At 44.4% G+C, this 23,300-nt stretch overlaps 1 protein-coding gene across 3 annotated transcripts in view; it reads left to right on the top strand.

Annotated features, from left to right (window-relative positions):
• Nucleotides 1–23,300, top strand: part of Zfp251 (zinc finger protein 251) — a 30,025-nt gene that overhangs the window by 3,558 nt on the left and 3,167 nt on the right. The window contains exon 2 of one of the 3 annotated variants that reach the window (XM_006241854.3): nucleotides 20,988–21,080. The exons of 1 other annotated variant lie outside the window; for it this stretch is intronic. In XM_006241854.3, coding sequence (XP_006241916.1) covers nucleotides 21,068–21,080 — 13 coding nt within the window. In that variant the 5' untranslated portion in view covers nucleotides 20,988–21,067. Of the gene's footprint in view, nucleotides 1–20,984; nucleotides 21,081–23,300 lie in introns of all 3 variants that reach the window. One more of the 3 variants, XM_008765589.4, reaches the window with a different exon arrangement.

Below are 23,300 nucleotides of genomic sequence, written 5' to 3'. Positions count from 1 at the left end.
TTTTTTGGCTTGGAGTTCCAGAGTGACAGGGCCCATGATAGAGGGGAACTCATAGCTGCAGGAGTGTGAGGCCTGCCTGTCAATCAGGACAGAGTGATCACATGTCATCTGTAAAAGGGGGTGTTGAGACACATGGATGGGGACAGGAAGTCCTTCACCAGGGCACCATCCCCTAAGGGTTCTATAACTGTTTTACTGCTGTGAACAGACACCATGACTAAGGCAACTCTGATAAGAACAACATTTAAGTGGGGCTGGCTTACAGGTTCAGAGGTTCAGTCCGTTATCATCAAGACAGGAGCATGACAGCATCCAGGCAGGCATGGTGCAGGAGGAGCTGAGAGTTCTGCATCTTCAGCTGAAGGCCGCTAACAGAATACTGACTCCCAGGCAGCTAGGGTAAGGGTCTTAAGCCCACACCCACAGTGACACATGTACTCCAACAAGGCCACACCTCCCAACAGAGCCACTTCCTTGGCCAGGCATATGCAAACCACCACAACAACCTTTCCCCAGTGTACCACCAAGTAGAGACCAAGTATTGGAAACCTGTGGGAGACATTTCTCATTCCAACCACAACAATATCTATGTAAAAAAAGATGGGTGCTCTGTAGTCATAGGGTTGTACATTGTCTTTAAGTCGATGAGGCTGACTGTGTGGGTCACGGTTTCCGCACTTTTCCTGGTTTGTTTGTTGCTGGTTTGCTTGTTTAATTGTTCTTTCAGTTACTAGGATTATCCGAGGATGGGACGTTGTCTTTCCCTTTGACTTAGTCACTGTCTGCCGACTCTGTTTTGAGGCTGTGGTACTGACTTGCTCCAATTTGGCAGATACATTTGGCAATTTGGCATTGTAGGAGATGCTAGCAAAGCAGCTCCAGCCTGCTTGCTGCTTTTTTTTTTTTTTAAAGATTTATTTATTTATTATACATAAGTACACTGTAGCTGTCTTCAGATACACCAGAAGAGGGCATCGGATCTCTTTACAGATGGTTGTGAGCCACCATGTGGTTGCTGGGAATTGAACTCATGACCTCTGGAAGAGCAGTCCGGTGCTCTTAACCGCTGAGCCATCTCTCCAGCCCCCTGCTTGCTGCTTTTGTTAACATGGGGTATCTATTTAATTCCAGATGTGACGGTTTATATTCACACTCACACACACTTATACACATACACACTCATACACACACACTCATACACACATACTCATACACATACTCACACACACACTTATACACACATATGCTCACACACACACTCTCACACACATACACACTCATACACACACTCACACACACTCTCACACACATACACACTCATACACACTCACACACACTCTCACACACATACACACTCATACACACACTCACACACACTCTCACACACATACACACTCATACACACACTCACACACACTCTCACACACATACACACTCATACACACACTCACACACTCACACACACACTCACACACAAACACACATATACTCATACACACACTCACACACATACAAACACACACATACATACATACACATATATACTTATACACACATACATGCACACACTCATACACACACACATACACACATATACTCATACACACACTCACACACATACACACACATATATACTCATACACACACTCACACACACACTCATATATGCACACACACGCACATACACACATATACACACACTCACACATACACACACACTCAAACACACACACCTGCGCACATTTAAAGTGTCTGTCTTCCAGATAGCACACAATAGGGTCCCATTTTCTGTTCATTCTGTCTTTTAATTTCTGTGTTCAGTCTGTTAGTGATTTTTTGTTTGTTTTGTTTTGTTTTTGTCGTTCCTGCCACCCCCATCTAATACCCTGACATAGACAATACCTTCAGGCAAACACCAATGCACATAAAATCAGGGAGTTTGGAAATACACACACGTGTATCCTCCCAGCATACGGAAGGCAGAGGCAGGAGGACTATTCATCTAGTCCAGGCTGTCCTGGGCTGTGTGGCATGATCCTGTTTCAAAGCAAACAGAAAAGTAGAAAGTTTCTTTGATTTACCGTTAAATCACGGTAAATCGATGTAACTGGGATCTGAAATGTTCCCCAGGGCTTGTGTTGAAAGCCTAGAGCACCACTGAGGGAGGGTGGGAACTTCAGAACCTGGAGTCTGTAAAGGTCACCGGGGGCATGCCATTGAGGGAAATGTTGAGACTCCAACCTCTTCCTCTTTCTTTTTCTTCCTGGTTGCCAAAAGGTAAGCAGGCCTCTTCTGCCCTGTCATGATGCACTGGATGCTACAGTGTCAAGCGGGGACAAGTAGCAGCACAGAATGTATAACCTGAGTATAAAATAGTTAATTATCCCAGGGGTTTTGCCATGGTAACGGGTTTGGAGATAGCTGTGTGTAGTTTATTTAGAAAAGAGAACTATGAACTAGGTTATTGTGGCAGGGCTTGCCTAGCAAGAACAAGACTCTGGGTTTGATCCCTGCTATGGCATAAAACTGGACCTGGGAGTGCAGAGCTGTAACTTTGGCACTTGGAAAGTAGTGGTAGGAGGGTCAGAAAATTAAGTAATCTCAGCTATCTCTGAGTGAGTTTGAGAGCCAGCCAGGGCTATATAAGACCCTGTCTCAAAAAAACTTGACACATTGAAGCAACTTTTATGGCTCTCGGAGAACTGAAGTCAGAGTCACTGTGTAAAGTAGGGACTGTCTGTGAGTGACAGATTTCTGGATGCTCAACAGAGACCCGCATGAGTTGAAAACCTCAATGGCAGGCCAGCAGTGTCCCCAGTGGGTAAAGGCACTTACCCGCTGAAATCAATCATTGGACCCCACAACTTAGATGGTAGAAGAAGAGAATCAATTCCTTTCACCGGACAGCACACACAGGACAGCACACACTGGACACCACACACTGGACAGTACACACGGGACAGTACACACTGGACATCACACACTGGACAGCACACACAGGACAGTACACACTGGACAGTACACACTGGACAGCACACACAGGACAGCACACACTGGACAGTACACACGGGACAGCACACACGGGACAGCACACACGGGACAGTACACACTGGACAGTACACACTGGACAGCACACACTGGACAGTACACACTGGACAGCACACACAGGACAGCTCACACTGGACAGTACACACGGGACAGCACACACGGGACAGTACACACTGGACAGTACACACTGGACAGTACACACTGGACAGCACACACGGGACAGTACACACTGGACAGCACACACTGGACAGTACACACTGGACAGCACACACTGGACAGCACACACTGGACAGCACACACTGGACAGCACACACAGGACAGCACACACAGGACAGTACACAAAGGACAGCAAACACTGGATAGCACACACAGGACAGTACACACTGGACAGCACACACTGGACAGCACACACGGGACAGTACACACTGGACAGCACACACTGGACAGCACACACTGGACAGCACACACGGGACAGCACACACGGGACAGCACACACGGGACAGCACACACGGGACAGCACACACGGGACAGTACACACGGGACAGCACACACTGGACAGTACACACTGGAAAGCACACACAGGACAGCACACACTGGACAGCACACACTGGACAGCACACACGGGACAGTACACACGGGACAGCACACACTGGACAGCACACACTGGACAGCACACACGGGACAGCACACACGGGACAGCACACACGGGACAGCACACACGGGACAGCACACACTGGACAGTACACACTGGAAAGCACACACAGGACAGCACACACTGGACAGCACACACTGGACAGCACACACGGGACAGCACACACTGGACAGTACACACTGGAAAGCACACACGGGACAGCACACACTGGACAGCACACACTGGACAGCACACACGGGACAGCACACACGGGACAGCACACACGGGACAGTACACACGGGACAGCACACACTGGACAGTACACACTGGAAAGCACACACAGGACAGCACACACTGGACAGCACACACTGGAAAGCACACACAGGACAGCACACACTGGACAGTACACACTGGAAAGCACACACAGGACAGCACACACTGGGCAGCACACACTGGACAGCACACACTGGACAGTACACACTGGACAGCACACACAGGAAAGCACACACAGGACAGCACACACTGGACAGTACACACTGGAAAGCACACACAGGACAGCACACACTGGACAGCACACACTGGACAGCACACACTGGACAGTACACACTGGACAGCACACACAGGAAAGCACACACAGGACAGCACACACTGGACAGCACACACAGGAAAGTACACACTGGACAGCACACACAGGACAGCACACACAGGAAAGTACACACTGGACAGTACACACTGGACAGCACACACAGGAAAGTACACACTGGACTGCACACACTGGACAGCACACACAGGAAAGTACACACTGGACAGTACACACTGGACAGCACACACAGGAAAGTACACACTGGACAGCACACACTGGAGAGTACACACTGGACAGTACACACAGGACAGCACACACTGGACAGTACACACTGGACAGTACATACTAGAACATACAATAAATACAAACATTTAAGGAAACAAACAAAAAACTACCAAAAAACCAACCAACCAACCAAAACAAAACCAGAACCCAAGGAGGCACTGGGAAGAGGGAACATTTTTCTGAGTTATACCTTCAGGAGCTTAACTAGGACCTCATAGTAAAGATCACAAGAAAAAGAAAGAAAACTATGTTGAAGTATGTTAAATTGTATCCTGACTTAAGACAGCTGCTCTTCAAATAAGCAAATGTCCCAGTGCCTAACTGGCCTGAGGAAGGAGAATTCCAGCACCTTCTAGCCAGTCTGTGTGGGCAGCTGTCTGAAATTCAATCAGAAGTGAAGATCTGTGGCCCTCTCCTCTCCCCAGCCCTGAGCATGTTACTGAGACCTGCTCGCACAGCTCCTTCCCAAACACATCTTCTTACCTATCAACAGAAACTGAAAGACAAGATAGTATTCTTTCTGAGGCATACTCTTATGTAGCCCAGGTTGGCTTCCGTCATAGTTCATAGTTCCTGTTTCTGAATCTTGATTGCTGGATATATATATATATGTGTGTGTGTGTGTGTGTGTGTGTGTGTGTGTGTGTGTGTGTGTGTGTATGTGTGTGTGTATGTGTGTGTGTATATATGTATGTATGTATGTACATATATATATACAATATATATATATATATATATATATATATATATATATATATATATACACAAGAGACAGGAATATGTCAGGGAAATCTCATGGTTCTCATGCATACTTGTGATACTTGTGTTTTTCTATGCAGTTTTCTTTGGAGGAGACCTGGCCAGTGGGGTTTAGCGCTGGCTAGGCTGGAGTCCTTCCTCTGTGTCTTGGGATAGCAGGCACGACCTATGCACGGACAGCTGTAACTCTGTAATAGCTTAATTTGCTGATGTAGGTATGGTTTTGTCCCTTCATTGTTGTGTCAAGCCTTCTGTTCACTGACTGAAACCCTTCCGAGGGACCACATTAACTAGAGCTTCACTCATCCTCGTTTTGAAATTCAAAAGGTTCCACACCGATTGCTGTAAGACTTGATCTTGCCACTTGTTTCATTCAGCCTTTCCCTTCTGCATGTGACCATGTGATCCCTTGAGTAACAGAAAAGGACCCGCTTACCTCCTTCCTGGGATATCTGTTTCCTCAAGTTATACGTGGATTTCCCTCAGATTTGAAGCTCTTTTCTGTTTTGCATTAAGCCGCTTGTTCAGTAATCCAGACTGCAATTAGGAAAGATGATTGTGTTACTAAGGTTTTATTTCTTCAGGTATGACCATCCTCCTTTTTAAAAAAACCTTAGAATTAACTTTCCAAAGCAAAGAATAGTCTTTAGTGAACTTTGTAGTAGGTAGTATGGCTATTCAGAACCAAGACTCTAACAGCTTCATCCACCCATAAACATAGACCAGGGATCTCTCTTATTGGAAAGGAGGGGATCTTAAGGCTTGGGTTGGAAACCTCAGAAGGCAGCCAGTACTCCTGGAGCCTGAGAAGAACAGCATCTCTGATTCCTGACCACTCAGTGACTCTTTATTCCTTGACCTGCCCTTTGGTGAGTACCACAAACTACAGAAATTCTCTTATAAGCAGTGACGAGATGCAGCCTCTCAAGATCTTAGAACAACAAAGGCATGGGGCAGGGGTAGAAACCAGCGATCTCTCTTTATTTCCTGGACAGTGTACTGGTTGTTAACTGCTGGTCTGTGTTGATGTCTCTGGTCCCTATCTGGTTAGGCCCAGGAAAAAGCTATATAAGAAACAGACATTAAAAGGGTTTGTGTGGAAACTCCAGCTTATTTTGAAGCACAAAAGAAGAAATATTGTGGGTATCAAACTCACCTTCCTGAAAGGAAAATAATGTACCATTGGAATTACTTCCACTTCTCACGGACCTATAAGGCTTGAGGTGGTGGGCTGAGTGAATATTTCCAGCCTGAATGTTAGCCGTGAATAAGTTAGAACTTTAAAACTCTCTGTTTGTTATGAGTGTGGTTGTGGGCTACGTCTTTAATCCCGGCATTTGGGAAGCAGGGGAGGTGTATCTTTGACTTTGAGACCAGCCTGGTCTACAGAGTGAGTCAGGAAAGCTAGGGTTACACAGAGAAACTGTCTTCAAAAACAACAAGAAAAGCCCAACTCTGCTGAACAGTCTGAATGTAGGGTGAGGTGTGGTGCTGGTGATTGAGGTTGTAGGGGTCAATAAATAAGCTATATAACTATTTTACAGCAATATTCTAATCTACCTTAAGAAACTTAGAAGCATAAATTATTAACAAAACTGGGAAGATCGTTGACATCTAAAATAGGAGATTGATAGAGAAAAAACAACAAAACCAAAGTTGGTTCTGTGACATAATTATCAAGTTGATAAAACTTAGCAGGACCAACTTTAAAAAAAAAAAAGAAGGTAGACATTACAAATATTAAAAAATAAATGAGTCTGGTGTGGCATGTGCCTTTTAAGCCCAACACTCAGGAAGCAGAGGGAGGCAGATCTCTGAGGTCACCCTGGTCTACAGAGCAAGTTCCAGGATAGCCAGGGTAACACGAGAAACTCTTGTCTAGAAAAACAGACACAAAAATAAATAAATACATAAAAATAAAGGGGCTAGACATGGCTCAGTAGGTAAGAGCTCTCTGGAGTTCAATTCCCAGTGCCCTCAGAGCAGCTTGACAGCCTTATATAACTGTAGTCTCAGGGGATGTGCGCTTTCTTCTGGCCTATAGATGTTATGTGCAGACACAACACCCATATACATAAAATACCTTAAAAACCACAACCGAGAGAGGCCATTATTACAGCTACATCTCATGGGCATTCGAAGGGCGATAAAGCAATGGTGTGAGCAGTTCACCCACATGAAACAAACCACTTCCTTGAAAGATGCCCTATTTTTAAAACTCGACAAAAACAAAATGGCAGTCTGAGTAGTACCTGCCTGTTTCAGGTAAGTTCCCTTGTGGTTCTGACAAATGAGGAAGAAATGAACACTCCTTAAGAAGATAAAAGAGCAGGCCCTGGCTGTGAGGCCAGCGTTCTCTTTGCAGCAAAATCAGACAATACAGGAAAGGAAACTGCAGACGGGTACGTCCCATGACCACAGATGGGACAGTTGTCAAGAAAAGTAACAGCAAATCAGCTTTAACGATGTATGAAAAGAACACCTGTCTGGGAATATTCCTCCCTTGAACCTCCCCCCCCAACTCTTGGGAGTTATTTCTCACTTTTCTTAATCTGTTAGCTCTCCTTTAAAAAAGAAAGAGTGGAATTAATCTTAGGTATGCAAGACTTGGATCAACATCCAAGAAGTCAATAGAATTTACCACATTGTTAGAGGAAAGCAATCATGATCCTGTCAGTGGATAAAAGAGAAAAAGGTGTTTAACAAAGTCAGATGCTCATTTGTGATTCAAACCTAAATGAGCAAGGTACAGAAGAGGGATTCCTCAGCTTGTAAAGATCTTCTAAAGCCCTGCGGCTAATGCACTGAAGATTAGACACTGGAAGCGTCCTAAGGTCAGCAGTGCAGCAAGTTGTCACCTGCCACTCTTCCAACCCTGGAGAGTCCTGAGGAATCAGACTTTGTTCCCATGCAGTGCGATTATAGACAGCCTGAATGTGAGGACTCGTGTAACCGGAAGTGCAAAGTTTCACGCACAGTGTCCGGGAGTCGGCTGCTTTCCCTGTCTCCTGTTTAGAGTTTGGAGGCGAAGTTGAGACAGTCTCACTGTACAGCCCTACCTGGCCTGGGACTTCTGCCTCCTGGATGCTGGGATCAAAGTATTTTAAAACAACCTAAAGGATGGTTCAGCAGGAAGTCAGTCCTGAGGACATGAGGACAACTCCCTGAACTTCCGTAGAAGGAGAGAACCAACTCTTGCAAGCATGCCCCCAAACTTCTTTTGTATCTGGTTTTGTTTTGTTTTGAGACCGGGTCTTACTATGTAGCGCTGGCTGTTCTGGAACTCACTGTGTAGATCAGGTTAACCTCAAATTCAGACATCTATTCTGCTTCCCAACTGCTAAGATTAAAGGTGTGCACCATTATGCCCAGCCTTCCATCTGTTAAAAAATAAAAAATGTTATATAAGCACTCTGAAGATGAAATTCTTAGTACATTCAAGATGTCTTTACCTAATATATTCAAAATTTAAGGGAAAAAACTGTTAAAAACATAACAGAAGAGGATTAAATAGAGTTCATGGATAGAATAATATCAAGATGTTAACTGACTTCAAATTTCTCTATAGATTCAATACATTCCAAATAAAAATATTAGCAGTTATTTGATGAATATCAACAAATATTTCAGTTCTTTTTATGGCAAAGTAAAAGACTTCAAATAGCTCATTATTAAAGCAAAAAGGGGGGGAAACCGGGAAAGGGGATAACATTTGAAATGTAATTAAGATAAAATATCCAATAAAAGAGCTGGCCTCATCCTACCTGATCCCAAGGCTGAACTCTAGAGCACTAATTATCAAGGCAGTGTGTGGTATTGTCAAACATAAGTGGAGTGATCTGGCAATCGTTGGAACAGTATATCAATGCAGGACTTGGTAAATATCAAATGACCTTTGATAAGGGAACAGAAGTACACAGTGGAGAAAAAACAGTCTTCAACAAATACTAGATGTCTGCAGGCCAATTAAAAAGATAACAGAAAGTCAACAGTCTTGGTTTGTTCATACTCTGCTGCGATTATAGGAACTGCTTAACCAACAGAGCCGTTTATCACCACTTTGGAGGCTGACAGTCTCTGATGAGGACGATGTTATTAGACTCTGGTGATCTCAGTTATAGATGATAACCTTACTTTGTCCTGCTGTGGTAGATAGAGAAAGAGCACCTCTCTCCCTCTCTCCCTCTCTCCTATCTCTCCCTCTCACTCTCTTCTCCCTCTCCTCCTCTCTTCCCCCTTCCCTTCTTTCCTCTCTCCCTCCTTTTCCTCAAAACAGGGTCTTTCTACATAGCCCTGACTTTCCTGGAACTCTGTGTAGACCAGTTTGCAGGTTAGCCTCGAACTCAGAGATTTGCGTGTTTCTGCCTTCTGAGTGCTGGGATTAGAAGTGTGCTCCTCCATACTGGGCTAATTTTCCCTTTAAACAGAGCAGAAATGGCATCTCTTAAAAGGTGCTTATCCCCTGTGAGAACCAGCTCCTGTCACGTTTCCATCTGGCCCTAGTTACCTCCCAGAGGCACAGTTAGGACACTATTGAGAGTTAGGATTTCACGTTATGAATTAGACGGAAGGATACGATTTAGTCCAAAGCAAAATGGTTATAGAGCCAAATGTAAAGCACGAGACTCCAAAGCTTCCAAAGGATAACAGGACAAAAGGTGCTGTGAATATTCAAATATAGCACGGAAGACCGTCAGTAAAGCCTGGTTGACAGCTGAGACTTCATTAAAAAGAAACTGCAAAAAGAAACAAAAAGTCCAGAGATTAAGAATATTTGCAGGGGGCTGGGGATTTAGCTCAGTGGTAGAGCGCTTACCTAGGAAGCGCAAGGCCCTGGGTTCGGTCCCCAGCTCCAAAAAAAAAAAAAAAAAAAAAAAAAGAATATTTGCAAATATCATGTCTAGTACGTGGCTGTATCTATTACAACAGCCCCTTAGATCTCAGCAATTCAAAACACGTACGGCCTACATTTAAAATGGGCAGAAGACCCGATCAGACACAAGAAGAGATACAGGCGACAGGTAGGCATATGAGATGTTTGGCTGTGTCCCCAAGGAATTACAAAGTAAAATAATGAGGTATCACTACATATCTTTTAGAATGGCCAAAATTGGCACCCTGAAAATAACAGTGCTGGTAAGGACGTGACATAATGGTAACTGTCATTCACTGCATTAGAATGCAAAATGTAGCTGCCGTAAAAGACACTTTGTATCTCATCGAACTTAACAGCTTGTTAAAAGTTCCCACACTTGTGTTCTCAGTCTGTCTCCAAATAAATGGAAGCTTTCCATAGCCAAACAAAAATCTGAACATGGGTACCTACAGCAATTTTATTTACAATTACCAATACAATTGTCTAATATTCCAGTGCATGAATGGATAAGCTGATCATTGGAAATGATTAGTTATAGGAACCTAATGAGACATGAAGGAATTTTATCTAATTAATAATAATTTAAAAGGTGTTGAGGCATTATCTTACTCTAGTCCTATCTGAATCTTTGTAGACCAGGTTAGCCTTGACATCATCGAGACCCACCTGCTTATGCCTCCCCAGAGGGAAGATTACAGAAGTGCGCCACCACACCCAGCTTGACATAGAGGAATTTCTTTTAAAGATTTATTCATTTAACATGAGTATTTTATCTGCATGTATACCTGCATGCCAGAAGAGGGCGTCAGATCCCATTAGAAATGGTTGTGGGCCACCATGCAGTTGCTGGGAATTGAACTCAGGACCTCTGGAAGAGCAGCTGGAGCTCCTGCTGCTGAGCTGTCTCCAAGGCCCCGTGCATGGAAAAATTTTAGTTATTATTAAATTAAAGAAGCCAACCTGAAAAGACTAAGTCCGTGACATTCTGCTTGTTTGTTTGTTTGTTTGTTTGTTTGTTTGTTTGTTTTGTGACAGAGTTTCTCTATGTAGCCCTGGATGTCTGGTAACTCACTCTGTAGACTGGGATAACCTCAAACTCCCAAGGGAGTTCCAACTCCTCAGATCCTCTGTCTCCCCACTGCTGGGATTAAAGATGTGTGCTTCCACCACTCAGCTAGTCCATGACTTTTCTTAAAACTTAAAAAAAAATTTAAGATCTTATTTAATTTTTTTGTTTGTTTTTGTTTGTTTGGTTTTGACTTTTCAGTCTGTAGACCAGTGTAGCCTTGAACTCAGAGCTCCACCTACTTCTGCCTCCCAAGTGCTGGGACAGGGTGCTCACCTCCACCTCCTGACTCACTTTAAGATTAAGATCTTATTTTATGCGTATGGGTGTTTTAATAGCGTGTATATCTGTGCAGCACATTCATGCCTCCTCAGAGGCCAGAAGAGAGCACTGTGTTCTCTGGAACTGGAGCCTCAAATGGTTGTTAACCACCTTGTGGGTCCTGGGAACCTAACCTGGGTCCTCTGGCAGGTAGAGCAGCCAGTGCTCTTAACCACTGAGCCATCTCTCCAGCCCCTTCTGTATCATTCTTAAGGCAAAGCTCTAGAGACAACCAACACACATCTGTTACCCTAACACTTAGAAAGTGGAGGCAGGAGGATCAGGACTTAAGAATCATTCTGGGCTGCATAGAAATGAAGACTATCATGAGAAGCATGAGATCTTATATTGACCCCTTCCCTTAAAAAAAAAATAGACAACCAAGAATAGTAAACCAACATTTGCCAGGGAGCAGTGAAAGGGTTGGAGGTAACTAGGCAGCATACAGGGTTTTTACAGCACTGAAACACTTGAATAGCACTGCAGTGGTGAGACCATGCCACTGGTTTGTCCAGCTAAGGCAATGTACAACATCAAGGTACATGGGGCTAGCAAAATGGCCCATCGGAAAAAGGCACTTGAAACACAGTCCTGGCAACCTGAGTTTGATAACCAGAAGCCATATAGGGGTGGAAGGAGAGAACCCACTCCTGATGGTTGTCCACTGTCCTCATCTGCTTGCCATGGCACTGTCCCCACACATTCCCTTCATGTGCACACATGCAATAAATTTTTTTTTCGTTTTTCTTTTTTTCGGAGCTGGGGACCGAACTCAGGGCCTTGCGCTTGCTAGGCAAACGCTCTACCACTGAGCTAAATTCCCAACCCCATAAATATATTTTTTTAAAGATTTATTTTGTGTGAGCACACTGTTGCTCGCTTCAGATACACCAAAGAGGGCATCGGATCCCATTACAAGTGGTTAAGAACCACCATGCGGTTGCTGGGACTTGAACTCAGGACCTCTGGAAGAGCAGTCAGTGCTCTTAACCGCTGAGCCATCTCTCCAGCCCACAATAAATAGTTTTAAAAGATGGAACCTGAACTGTGGCAGTTGGGTAATGAGGATCTGCCACTGTGCAGGGTACCCATTGTGACACACGGACTAGAAGAACTTACAGTCTCTCGAGCATTCAAGACTCAGAACAAAGTCATGTTCCTTCAGAGACTAAATTCTGAAATTCAATTTCCAATTCATATGTTTTCTGTTAGCATATAGAGAGGAATCCATGATTTCTCCACAATTTCTCTCTGTCCTGGTTTGTTTTTTGTTTTTGTTTTCCTTTGTGAAGAGTGCCCCCTCAGAAGAAACAAGAAATGCAGATAATTTTAGGAGCACTGACAGACTTAGGGGTACCTAGGATGTCCAACAGCCATGTGGGTTTCAATTAACACAGAGAGACAGGATGAAGACCTGAGGTTTCAGTCTTTTTTTTTTTTTTTTTTTTTTTTTTAAGTTCTTTTTTTCGGAGCTGGGGACCGAAACCAGGGCCTTGCGCTTCTTAGGCAAGCGCTCTACCGCTGAGCTAAATCCCCAACCCCGAGGTTTCAGTCTTTAACTGGGGTTAAGGGCTATGGCAGAAACATGGGTGGGGCTGAGGTAACACAGAAAAAAGACTCAAAGCCAAGGTGGTAAAGTCTTGTGCCAACAGTTTAATCTAAGTTGTAAATTAGCTGGCTAGAGAAGGAGTAGGGATGGGAAAGTGGCATCCACACAGGAACTCTGAAGGAGTGGTTGCAGAATTCAGGCAATGGTATGACTTGGTCAGTTGTCACTCAAAGGTTCATGTGGTAAAGGTTTAGAAGGCCTGTAAGTCACTGGTGACATGGCCTAAAGGATTGTGGTACATAGTTCTCCCTGATTTGTGGTCATGGTGTGAGGGTCTCCCTCTGTTGATTATTTCCTTTTCCATTGCCACCTGGTGACCTTGCCCAGAGGCCCACAGCAGTCCAGTTGTCACATCTTGGGCTAGAACCTTTAGATCATGAGTTAGCTTTTCCCTTTATAAGTTATTTACCTCACACATTTCCTTACAGAAATAAAACAGTCACCAATACAGGCAGCCAAAGGAGTCTTAATTATTATCAAGGGATGCATGTCAAGTGACCTGGTGTGGAGGCACACACCTCTAATCCCAGGACTCAGCAGGCAGAGACAGAAGGAGCCAGCCAGAGCTACACAGCGAGACCCTGGCTGGGGAGGTAGCTTACCCTGCAATAACAAGGGCCTGAGTTGGATCCCTGGACACATTAAAAGCCAGACATGCATTTGTAATCTTGGTACTAAGGAGGTAGAGACAAACTGATCCTTTGGGCTTGTTGGCCAGTTAGTCTAGCCTGTTAGGCAAATTGCAGGCTACTGAGAGATCCTGTCTCTACAAACAAGTTGGTCATCTCCTAAGGGAGGATACCTGAAGTGCTCCTCTGGCTTACACAGAAAGAAAAGGAGGCTGCAGCAACAGACATGGTTAAGTATCTTCCCCTTTGGCTATCAGGTTTGCAGATGTTCTGTAACATTGTATTAATTATTACCGTGACAAAATACCCAATGAGCAACTTAAGGAGTGGTGTATTGTAGCTCAATTGCTCACAGTTTAAGGAGGAACCATCTGTTTGATGAGGGCAAAGCAGCAGGAATGCGGCAGCTGGTCACGTTGTGTTCGTAAGAAGCAGAGCATGCTGGCGCTCCATTCACTCTATTCAACCTACCAGATGTTGCTGTCCACATTAGGGATCCGTATTCCCTTAGATAACCTCTTTGGTAACAGCCTCACAGGTAACCCAGAGGTCTGACCTTTAGCTGATTTTTAAGTTAACCATTACAATGTTACAAGCTTGGGCTGCAAAGAAGACTTAGCAGTTAAAAACACTTGTTGCCCTTCCTGAGGACCAGAGTTCAATTCCCAGCACCCACATCCGGTGGCTCACAACCATCTGTAAGCCCAGCTCCCAGGGATCTGATACCTCTGGCCTCTGCAGGCATTTGTATTCCTGTGTATATATCCACACAGTAACAAACATGTCTACACATGTATGATGTTTCTTTTGTAAGAAATATAATCTTTAAAAAGGTCATAAACTTACTTTATCGTGGTTGTTGTGTGGATGTGCATATGTGGCTGGGTATATGACCGTGGGCACGCCATGTGGTCCACCTTAGCACGTTATGGAAACTGAAAGACAATGTTGTAGAGTGAGTTTTCTACTTCTACCTTTCCATAGGTTCTGGGAGTTGAACACAAGTCATTAGACTTGAACTGTTGATCTGCTGAGCCATTTTGCCTGCCCTTTTTTTTTTTTTTTTTTTTTTTCCGGAGCTGGGGACCGAACCCAGGGCCTCTACCACTGAGCTAAATCCCCAACCCCCCCCCCTTTTTTTTAAACCTTAAAGAGAGGTAGCCCAGGCTAGCCTCAAACTCACTGTGTAGCTGCAGCTGATTTTGAGGTCCTGCTTTTCCTTGCTCTTCCTCCCAAGTGCTATAATTACAGGCACGTACCGTATATCAGCTGTAACATATCCTTTCAAGTTCTATTCGTTTGTTTTCATACTGCTATGCTGGGATTAGATCCAGGGATTTAGGCAGGGATATGTGAGGCATGCGCTGTACCGCTGAGCTACACACCCAGCCCATATTGTCCGTGTTTCTCTACACGTTAACTTTTACTCAGTGCTTTAAGATAACGAGCATTTTCCAAAACTGCGTGATGTATGCATGCTGTGTGTGTGTGTGTGTCTGTGTGTTTGTGTGTCTGTGTTTGTGTGAGAATGGGCATGCCCATGGCACTCATGTAGCCAGAGTATATATAACCTTAGGACTCTTCTCTTATTGCTGCCTAAACTGGGAATCTTGACATTTTGACTAGGCTGGTTGCCATCAAGCTCTGAAGATCCTCCTGGCTCTACCCCCAGCCTCGTGTGCTAAGATACAGGCGTTTACAGCCATGCTTGGTATTTTAAGTGGGTGTTAGGGATTTAAACTCAAGTGCTTTTACCAACTGAAGCATTTCCTGACTCCTGCAACGAGCTGTTTTTTTCTCTCTATGTAATAGCCCTGGCTGTCCCAGAACTTGCTGTATAGACCAGGCTGTCCTTGAACTCAAGTCCACCTACCTGCCTCTGCTTCCCATGTTGGGATTAAAGGTGCGTGTGCCACCACTGCCAGCACAAAGGATATTTTTAATTTAGGCTTAAGTAGTAGTTACATCCTTTTTTTTTTCCCAAAGCTGAGGACCAAACCCAGGGCCTTGCGCTTGCTAGGCAAGCGCTCTACCACTGAGCTAAATCCCCAACCCCCTAGTAGTTACATCCATCATGAGGGATGAATCCATCATGGCAGGAAGACGTGACAGTAAGTGACAGGAACACCAGCAGGTGCAAACTGGAGTGATCCGAGGCCTTGAAACCTCGGAGCCCCAGCAATGTATTAACTCCAGCATGGCGTTAAGTATTCAGTTGCCTGTGACCATGGGGGACATTTCACTCCAAGAACCACAGAGGCCCCAGTAGTTGAGGTGCTGTTGACTCCGTTTTTGTCATGAGCTACTGTTGTGTGACACTTCCTGGGGGAAAGTGAGCAAACGTCTTCTCACTGCAGATAGGGGAAGGATGCTACCAACAGGTTACTCACAGGAATGTGGGTAAGGGGCTGCTTACTTAAATGATGACAAGACAGCTACACCATCAACCCACTCCAGTGTGGGAGACAGTTCCTGAAAGCTGGAGGCCTGAGGTGGTTCAGCTGGTTTGAGAGTATCCTCTTGGTTGGTCTCAGCCTCTTCCAGGAACCTCAGCTGGTCTGCACTCCTCCCGTCCCATTCTGAGGGGCCCATCCTCCATACATGGAGCCCTGGCTGTCCCGGAACTCACTCTGTAGACCAGGCTGCCTTCAAGCTCAGAGATCCATCTGCCTCTGCCTCTGCCTTCTGAATGCCAGGCCTAAAGGTGTGCACCACCGCTGCCTGGTTTGAGGTTTGTTTTTTTAAGATTTTCTTATTTATATATTTTATATGTATGAGTGCTTTGTCAGCACGTACATCTGCACAACAGAAGTGGTCGTGGGATTACAGTTATAGACAGTTGTAAACTGCCATATGGTGCTAGGAATTGAACCTGGGACCTCTAAGAAGAACAACACCCATTGCTCTTGACCACTGAGCCATCTCTCAAGCCCCTGGTCTCTACTTCTTCCAGTCAGGATTCTTACCTGAGAATGGCTTTCGACAGTCCTTACAGTTTATGTCTGCTTGGAGGAGGAGAGGCCTAATGTACTTGGTCGTTTTCAGATGTTTATCCTGAGGCAAACGAGTTTCCTTACTGGGATCGGCAAACGAGTTTCCTTACTGGGATCGAAGGCTTCACCTCTTTAAAACGTCCTATATCAAGTGAGCTTCATTCCGGGAAGTAGCTTACTTTGGAGAAACTTGCCACACAACAACTTTTAATAGAATGTCATTTGTAGCACTTTCTCCAACGTAAGTTTCAAAAGTAGATTTGGAGTTAGAGAGATGGCTCAGTAGTTCAGAGCACTTGTTGCTTTTGCAGAGGACCCAGGCTGAGTTCCCAGTACCTCTGTGGTGGCTCGCAACCATCTGTAACTTCCAGTTCCAAGAGATCTTACCTAATGCCTTCTGACCTATAAGGGCCTCAGGCATTCATGGGATGCATACACAGAAGTGCAGGTAAAACATTCATATATAAAAAAGAATCTAGCGGGGTGGTGGCAACACACTCCTTTAATCCAAACACCCAGGAATCGGAGGCAGGCGGATCTCTTAAATTCAAGGCCAGCCTGGTCTACAGAGCGAATTCCAGGACAGCCAGGGCTAAACTGAGAAACCTGTCTTGAAAAAATATAAACAAACAAACAAACTAAGTCTAAAGAACCTTACTGAGTAGATTTGGGGGAACTTCATACGGTTATCACATACGTGTGCCTGCTCACTGTTTTTCCCGCCACACGCATGCGTGAAATGTCTTAGCGCATACGTCCAGACCATGGATTTTTTTTTTCCCATTAACACTTTAGCTTTTCAAGCCTGTGGAAGAATGAGGTTGTTGTGAGTGGTCAGAACCATCTTGGGCCAAGAATCCAAATAGTCCTGGTATTTGGCTTTTATGTCTAGCTATTCATTTCCTAAAAAATGACGTCATGCAGCCGTCTGTGTGGAGAAGCCTACATTGTGTTTGCTCCCTCTGCCGCAGCCTGTTCACACCCGCGAGGCTGGGGGGTGAGGCTGGGGGGTGAGGCTTGGGCTTTTGCAGAGCTGAGGTTGCTTCTGTGCGAAGCATAGAACTGGTTGCTCTGGTGGAAGAGGAGGCTGCATGGCTGGTGCTTTCTCTGATTGGATAGGCCTCATGGCAGCCAGTAGGTGTCTGAGCCCCTTGGGTAGCTCTTGAGTAATGTCACTTGAAAGGGAAGTCATCATTCCATCTTTGCAGTAATGAGTTTGGTGACCATACCCAGTGTGGTTATCCCAGTGCACTGTGACCTCTGGTTGGTAGCCTCATGCTGAATTCTTAGGCATGAATAACATGTATTTGCACCCCAGATATTGACTCTGACCTAAAAAATTCTGTCTAATGAATCAATGTATTTACTGGGGTTACTTACATGAGTGAGAGTGAAGGGTTACTTACGGGAGCTTGAGTGACTCCACTGGTAGCTACAACACCAAATGCCTCCCCCTGCAGATGCCCAGGACTCACCAACCTCTCATTGTGGTAAACAGGGTGAGACAAAGGGACCAAGTGCAACTGAAACTCCTTCAAATTAAGGGCTGCATGGTGTCCACTAAGCTAAATCTTCAGCTCTTGAACACATTTATGTTAAAAGCATTTTACTTGGAGATAAAATGCATTATTATCTCAGAGGAAAACTAATATTTTTTCAAACGTTTATTTTGTGTATATTTTGTCTGCATATATGTGAAACCACTCATGAAAGCTGTCCTTGGAGCTTTATAACCAAATTGCCTGCACCTAGGCTGGTCAGAATCTTTTCCCTCACACTTGTTTATTGTTTTTACAACCCTGGGGAGGGTCTTTGTGAATCTTGTAAATTTCAGGACTTTCTGAGCTTTGTAAATTTTATTTCTTGAGTATAATGGTTCTTTCTCCAAGAAGAAGTATTTCATTTGAGAGGGAATGTTTAAGGTGGTAAGAGTACAACAGGCGGGGTTGGGGATTTAGCTCAGTGGTAGAGCGCTTGCCTAGGAAGCGCAAGGCCCTGGGTTCGGTCCCCAGCTCCGAAAAAAAGAACCAAAAAAAAAAAAAAAAAAAAAAGAGTACAACAGGCATTTGTCTAGAATGCATAAGCTTGGACCTTAAAAAAAAAAAAAAAGAAATTAAAGAGCAGAGGAACAAATGGCCAATATGAGGATAGTAACACCAAGACCAGCCTAGGCTGTGTGATCAGGGATGTAGATATGGAAGGAGACCCTATCAAAAAAAAAAAAAAAAAAAAAACAACAACAACAAAAAAACAAAAAAAGGTGTGTGTTGGGGGATCAAGAGGACCAGATCAGTAGCTCAGCAGTTAAGAACACTGGCTGGTCTTCCAAAGTACATAGGTCTGAGTTCCAGCACCCATATGGTGGCTGACAACTAAGTCCAATTCCAGGGTTTCCAAAACCCCCTTTTACCTCTGTGACAGCCATTAAGCACTCACACATACTTAAAATGGAAATAAATCTTTAAACACAGACACACACACACACACACACACACACACACACACACACACCAATTGACACAGATTCTGCAGGTTGTAACAAAAGGACACTTTGGACACTGACACATGGTCTCATGGTTGGCATCAAATTTGCTGTTTAGTCAGAAATTTCTTAAAACTCCTGATCCTCTTGCTCCACCTTCTGAGCGCTAAGATCAGCGGCGTTCACCGTCACCTCTGATGTTACGTGGTGTTGGGAGTGGCCCTCAAGTTGGGCAGGCCCTCTATCAAGTAAGCTAGACTTCAGCCCATGAGCGCGTTTACATCAAAGTGATTTCACTTGGAGAGAAAATTACTAATAACTCAGAAAACAGGGGGAAAGCAGTATTTTTTTTTAAGATTTATCTCATGCGTGTATTTTGTCTACACACATGTATAGGCACCATTGTGTGCCTGAGGCCTGCAGAGGCTGGAAGAGGGCACCAGGTACCCTGGAACTGGAGTTCTGGCTGGTTGTGAGCCACTGAGTGGCTGTTGGGAACTAATCCTGGGTTCTCAGTGGGATTAGCAAATTCTCTGAGCTGCTGAACCATCTCCCAGCCCCAAGACTAGTAACCTAGACTCACATATGAACAGATCATTTAGGATTTGATCTTACCTGTCTGCCTAGTTTCAGTAAACACAGTGATTTCTAGTTGTATCCATTTTCCTTTGCGGTTAAATAAAATTCCACTGTGTATATGTTCTACATTTTATTTATCAACATGTCTGTTGGATTTCACTGGTTCCATTTTCTAGCTATGGAGAATAGTGTGCCAAGAGAATATACTCAAGAGTGGTAAAGCTGGGCCATACGGAACATCCATGTTCAGTGGTTTGGTTGTTGTTTTTTAAGGCAGAGTCTATTTAGCCCTGGCTGTCCCTGGAACGTGCTGTGTAGACCAGGTTGGCCTCAGACTCACAGAGATCCTTAGTGTTTTTGAGGAGGCTCTGGGCTGACTTCTGTACGGCACACACCAGCTTACATTCCCACCGGCAGTGCGTGAGGGTTACTCTTTCTCCACATTCTCGCCAGCATTAGATGCTTGTTTTTCCGGTGATAGCCAGCCAGTCTGGAGGGAGATGGGATTTCAAAGCAGGTTCAGTGTAGGTCTCAGCATCACATGAGGATGCTGAGTAAAGACAGGCCATTTGTGTTTACTTTTTGTGTGCGTTGTTATATTTTGTTTTGAGACAGAGTTTCAGGTTGCTCAGTTTGGCATGAAAACTGTGTGGCTGAGATTAACCCTGCTCCTGCTGCTACAGTGTCCGACACCATACCCGATACTGTTTCCATTTGTTCTAAGAACTGTCTGTTCTGTTCATTAACTCATTTAACATGTGTATGGCTTCGGAGTTGTTATTGTTTAATTTTTGTATTTTTAAAGATTTATTTTTTTTATTTATATGAGTACACTGTAGCTTCTTCAGACACACCAGAAGAGGGCATCAGATCCCATTACAGATGGTTGTGAGCCACCATGTGGTTGCTGGGAATTGAACTCAGGACCTCTGGAAGAGCAGTCAGTGCTCTTAACCACTGAGCCATCTCTCCAGCCCCCTTGTTTGTATATTTTAGTTACTAAACTGATGCCTGACACAGAACCTGAAACATTTTTTTCTCTTTCCCTGGAGGCTCTGCTTTTTTTCTTTTGAAGCTTACTTGGGAGCAGTGACTGAAACACTGTTTCTCATTTCTCCTTAAGCAGGAGCCTGGGATTACAGCTAGAAGGACTGCTTAGCTGTCAGCGATAATTAGCTCCCAGGGCTCCCAGCTAAGCAGCTCGCCATGAATGATGAAGGTAATGGGGCTCTTTAGGGACCTGGGTTTCTTCACGGCAGTAAGGAAAGGTCCCAATCACTCCAACACCACCAACCCTGGGGGTACACATCAGCACTGCGGTGTTCAGCACTTCGGTGTTCAGGTCTCCAGCCTATGAACTCACACTCACACTTGGCTATGATTGGCTTGTGGTCGTTCTCCAAAATGGAGGCTCTCAATGCTTTGACTTTCCTTCTAGATGTTTCTCAATTCACCTGGGTCTGTTCTTGTCCTCCACCTTCAGTCATTACCGTCAAAGTTGTCTTCATTGTCCAGTGTGAGGCTGTAGCTGCAGTAACCAGGATTGGCCACCTGGACCTGTGGTACAAATCAGAAAGCCACACTGCTTAAAATTATTATTTTCAAAAATGTTTTGCAGACCTAAGGGATAGGGCTCACCAGGTAAAAGCGCACACTCCCAGGCCTGACTGCCCATACGACTGAAGGGAATTGTGAAAGGAAAAATAGCAGTTCATGGGCTGGAGAGATGGCTCAGCAGTTAAGAGCACTGGCTGCTCTTCCAGAGGTCCTGAGTTCAGTTCCCAGCAACCACATGGTGGCTCACAACCATCTGTAAGGGGATCTGCTGCCCTCTTCTGGCCTCAGATGTATATGCAGCAGAGCACTCATACATTAAAGTTTAAAAAATATTAAAAAATAGCATTTCACAAATTATCTTTTTGTCCCACACATACAATAAATGTTAAAAGTTATTTGAAGGCCTGGAGAGGTGATTCACTGGTTAAGAGACCCTGCTGTTCTTGCAGAAGACCCAGGTTCAGTTCCCAGCAGCTACTTCAGGTGGCTCATAACCCCATGTAACCCCAATTCCAGGGGATCTAGCACCCTCTCCTGACTTCTCAGGGATGCAGGGAAAAGAGGTGAAGTATGAATAAGTAAGTGAAATACATTAGGTTAACTCGCTTTCCAGAGCATAGGGATGTGTGCATGTCAGTCCCAGTACTCCAGAGGCAAAGGCAGAGTCTGACGCCTGCCTGGTCTATAAACCTACTTCCTAACGTTTCCTCAGAGAAACCGCCACAACCAGATGACTTCAGCAACTCGCACTAACCAGTTAAGGTAGGAATGGCTCATACATGTGCTTTCCATTCCAGTAAAAATTGGTTTATTCTGTGCATCAGATTTTGGAATGTACTTGTTTTAATAATATACCATAGACTTTCCTTTAATTATATGTTCTTCCATTGCTATGTAGGAAGGTACTGTAGTATCACATGGAATAAATTATTTTTAAAAAGATTTATTTTATTCTGTGTGTGTGTGTGTGTGTGTGTGTGTGTGTGTGTGTGTGTGTGATCATAGGATGCTTGCAGAAGCCAGTGGACGGCTTCTAACCCTTGGGATACATTCTTAGAGAGCAGTTTGGGGTTCAGGGGTATGCAATATATTGCTTCTAAAACCCAGTCTTCTCAGCCTCTGTGCAGCACCTTCTGTTCCTGTCCCTGTCTCTGCCACCCTCCTCTTGCTCTGGCCATGGTGAGAATTCCTTAGTTCTTGGACTCAGTACCTTCCTCCTCACATTCCAACAGTTGTGCCATTGTCCGACACTGCTGACTGGCACCCTTAACTCTTTTAGATCCACCCTTCCTCTTGGGATCTTCTGACTGTATATACTGTTTCCATCATGTTACAGGATTTATCAATTCCTTTTTGAAAATGGAGGCATGTGATGTAATACCAGCACTCGGTGACAGGATCATGAGTTCCAAACCACCATAGGCTACACAACAAAAACTCTTGGTTCAAGAAAACAAACAAACAAACAAAAAAACCAAAACAACAACTACCAAAAAAAAAAAAACCCCAAACAAACAAAAAACCCAAAACAGCAACTACCAAAAAAAAAAAAAAAAACCCCAAACAAACAAAAAACCCAAAACAACAACTATAAAAAATCATTTTCTGCCCCCCAAGAAGAGCTTTTTGAGACCAGAGACTGTGTCTGTCTTCCCGTTGTGTTCCTTATCTGGAACACCATTGGCCGTGTAATCATTGAACAGGTTAATTTGCTACCTTAACACTGGCAGTTTGTGTGTCTCTCCTGTGCTTTGAAGACTAGTGAACACCGCTGTCTTTATTCTGCTAGTTGGCCGTCCTTATTTTAGGGTTCTGTCATACTCTACTGAAGCATCTGATTTTTGCATAATAGCTTTATTTTTTGTTTGTTTGTTTTGAGACA

Source organism: Rattus norvegicus, chromosome 7 (assembly GCF_036323735.1).
Source record: "Rattus norvegicus strain BN/NHsdMcwi chromosome 7, GRCr8, whole genome shotgun sequence".
In the NCBI taxonomy this organism is placed as follows: domain Eukaryota; kingdom Metazoa; phylum Chordata; class Mammalia; order Rodentia; family Muridae; genus Rattus; species Rattus norvegicus.
This window is presented reverse-complemented; position numbering and strand designations above follow the sequence as displayed.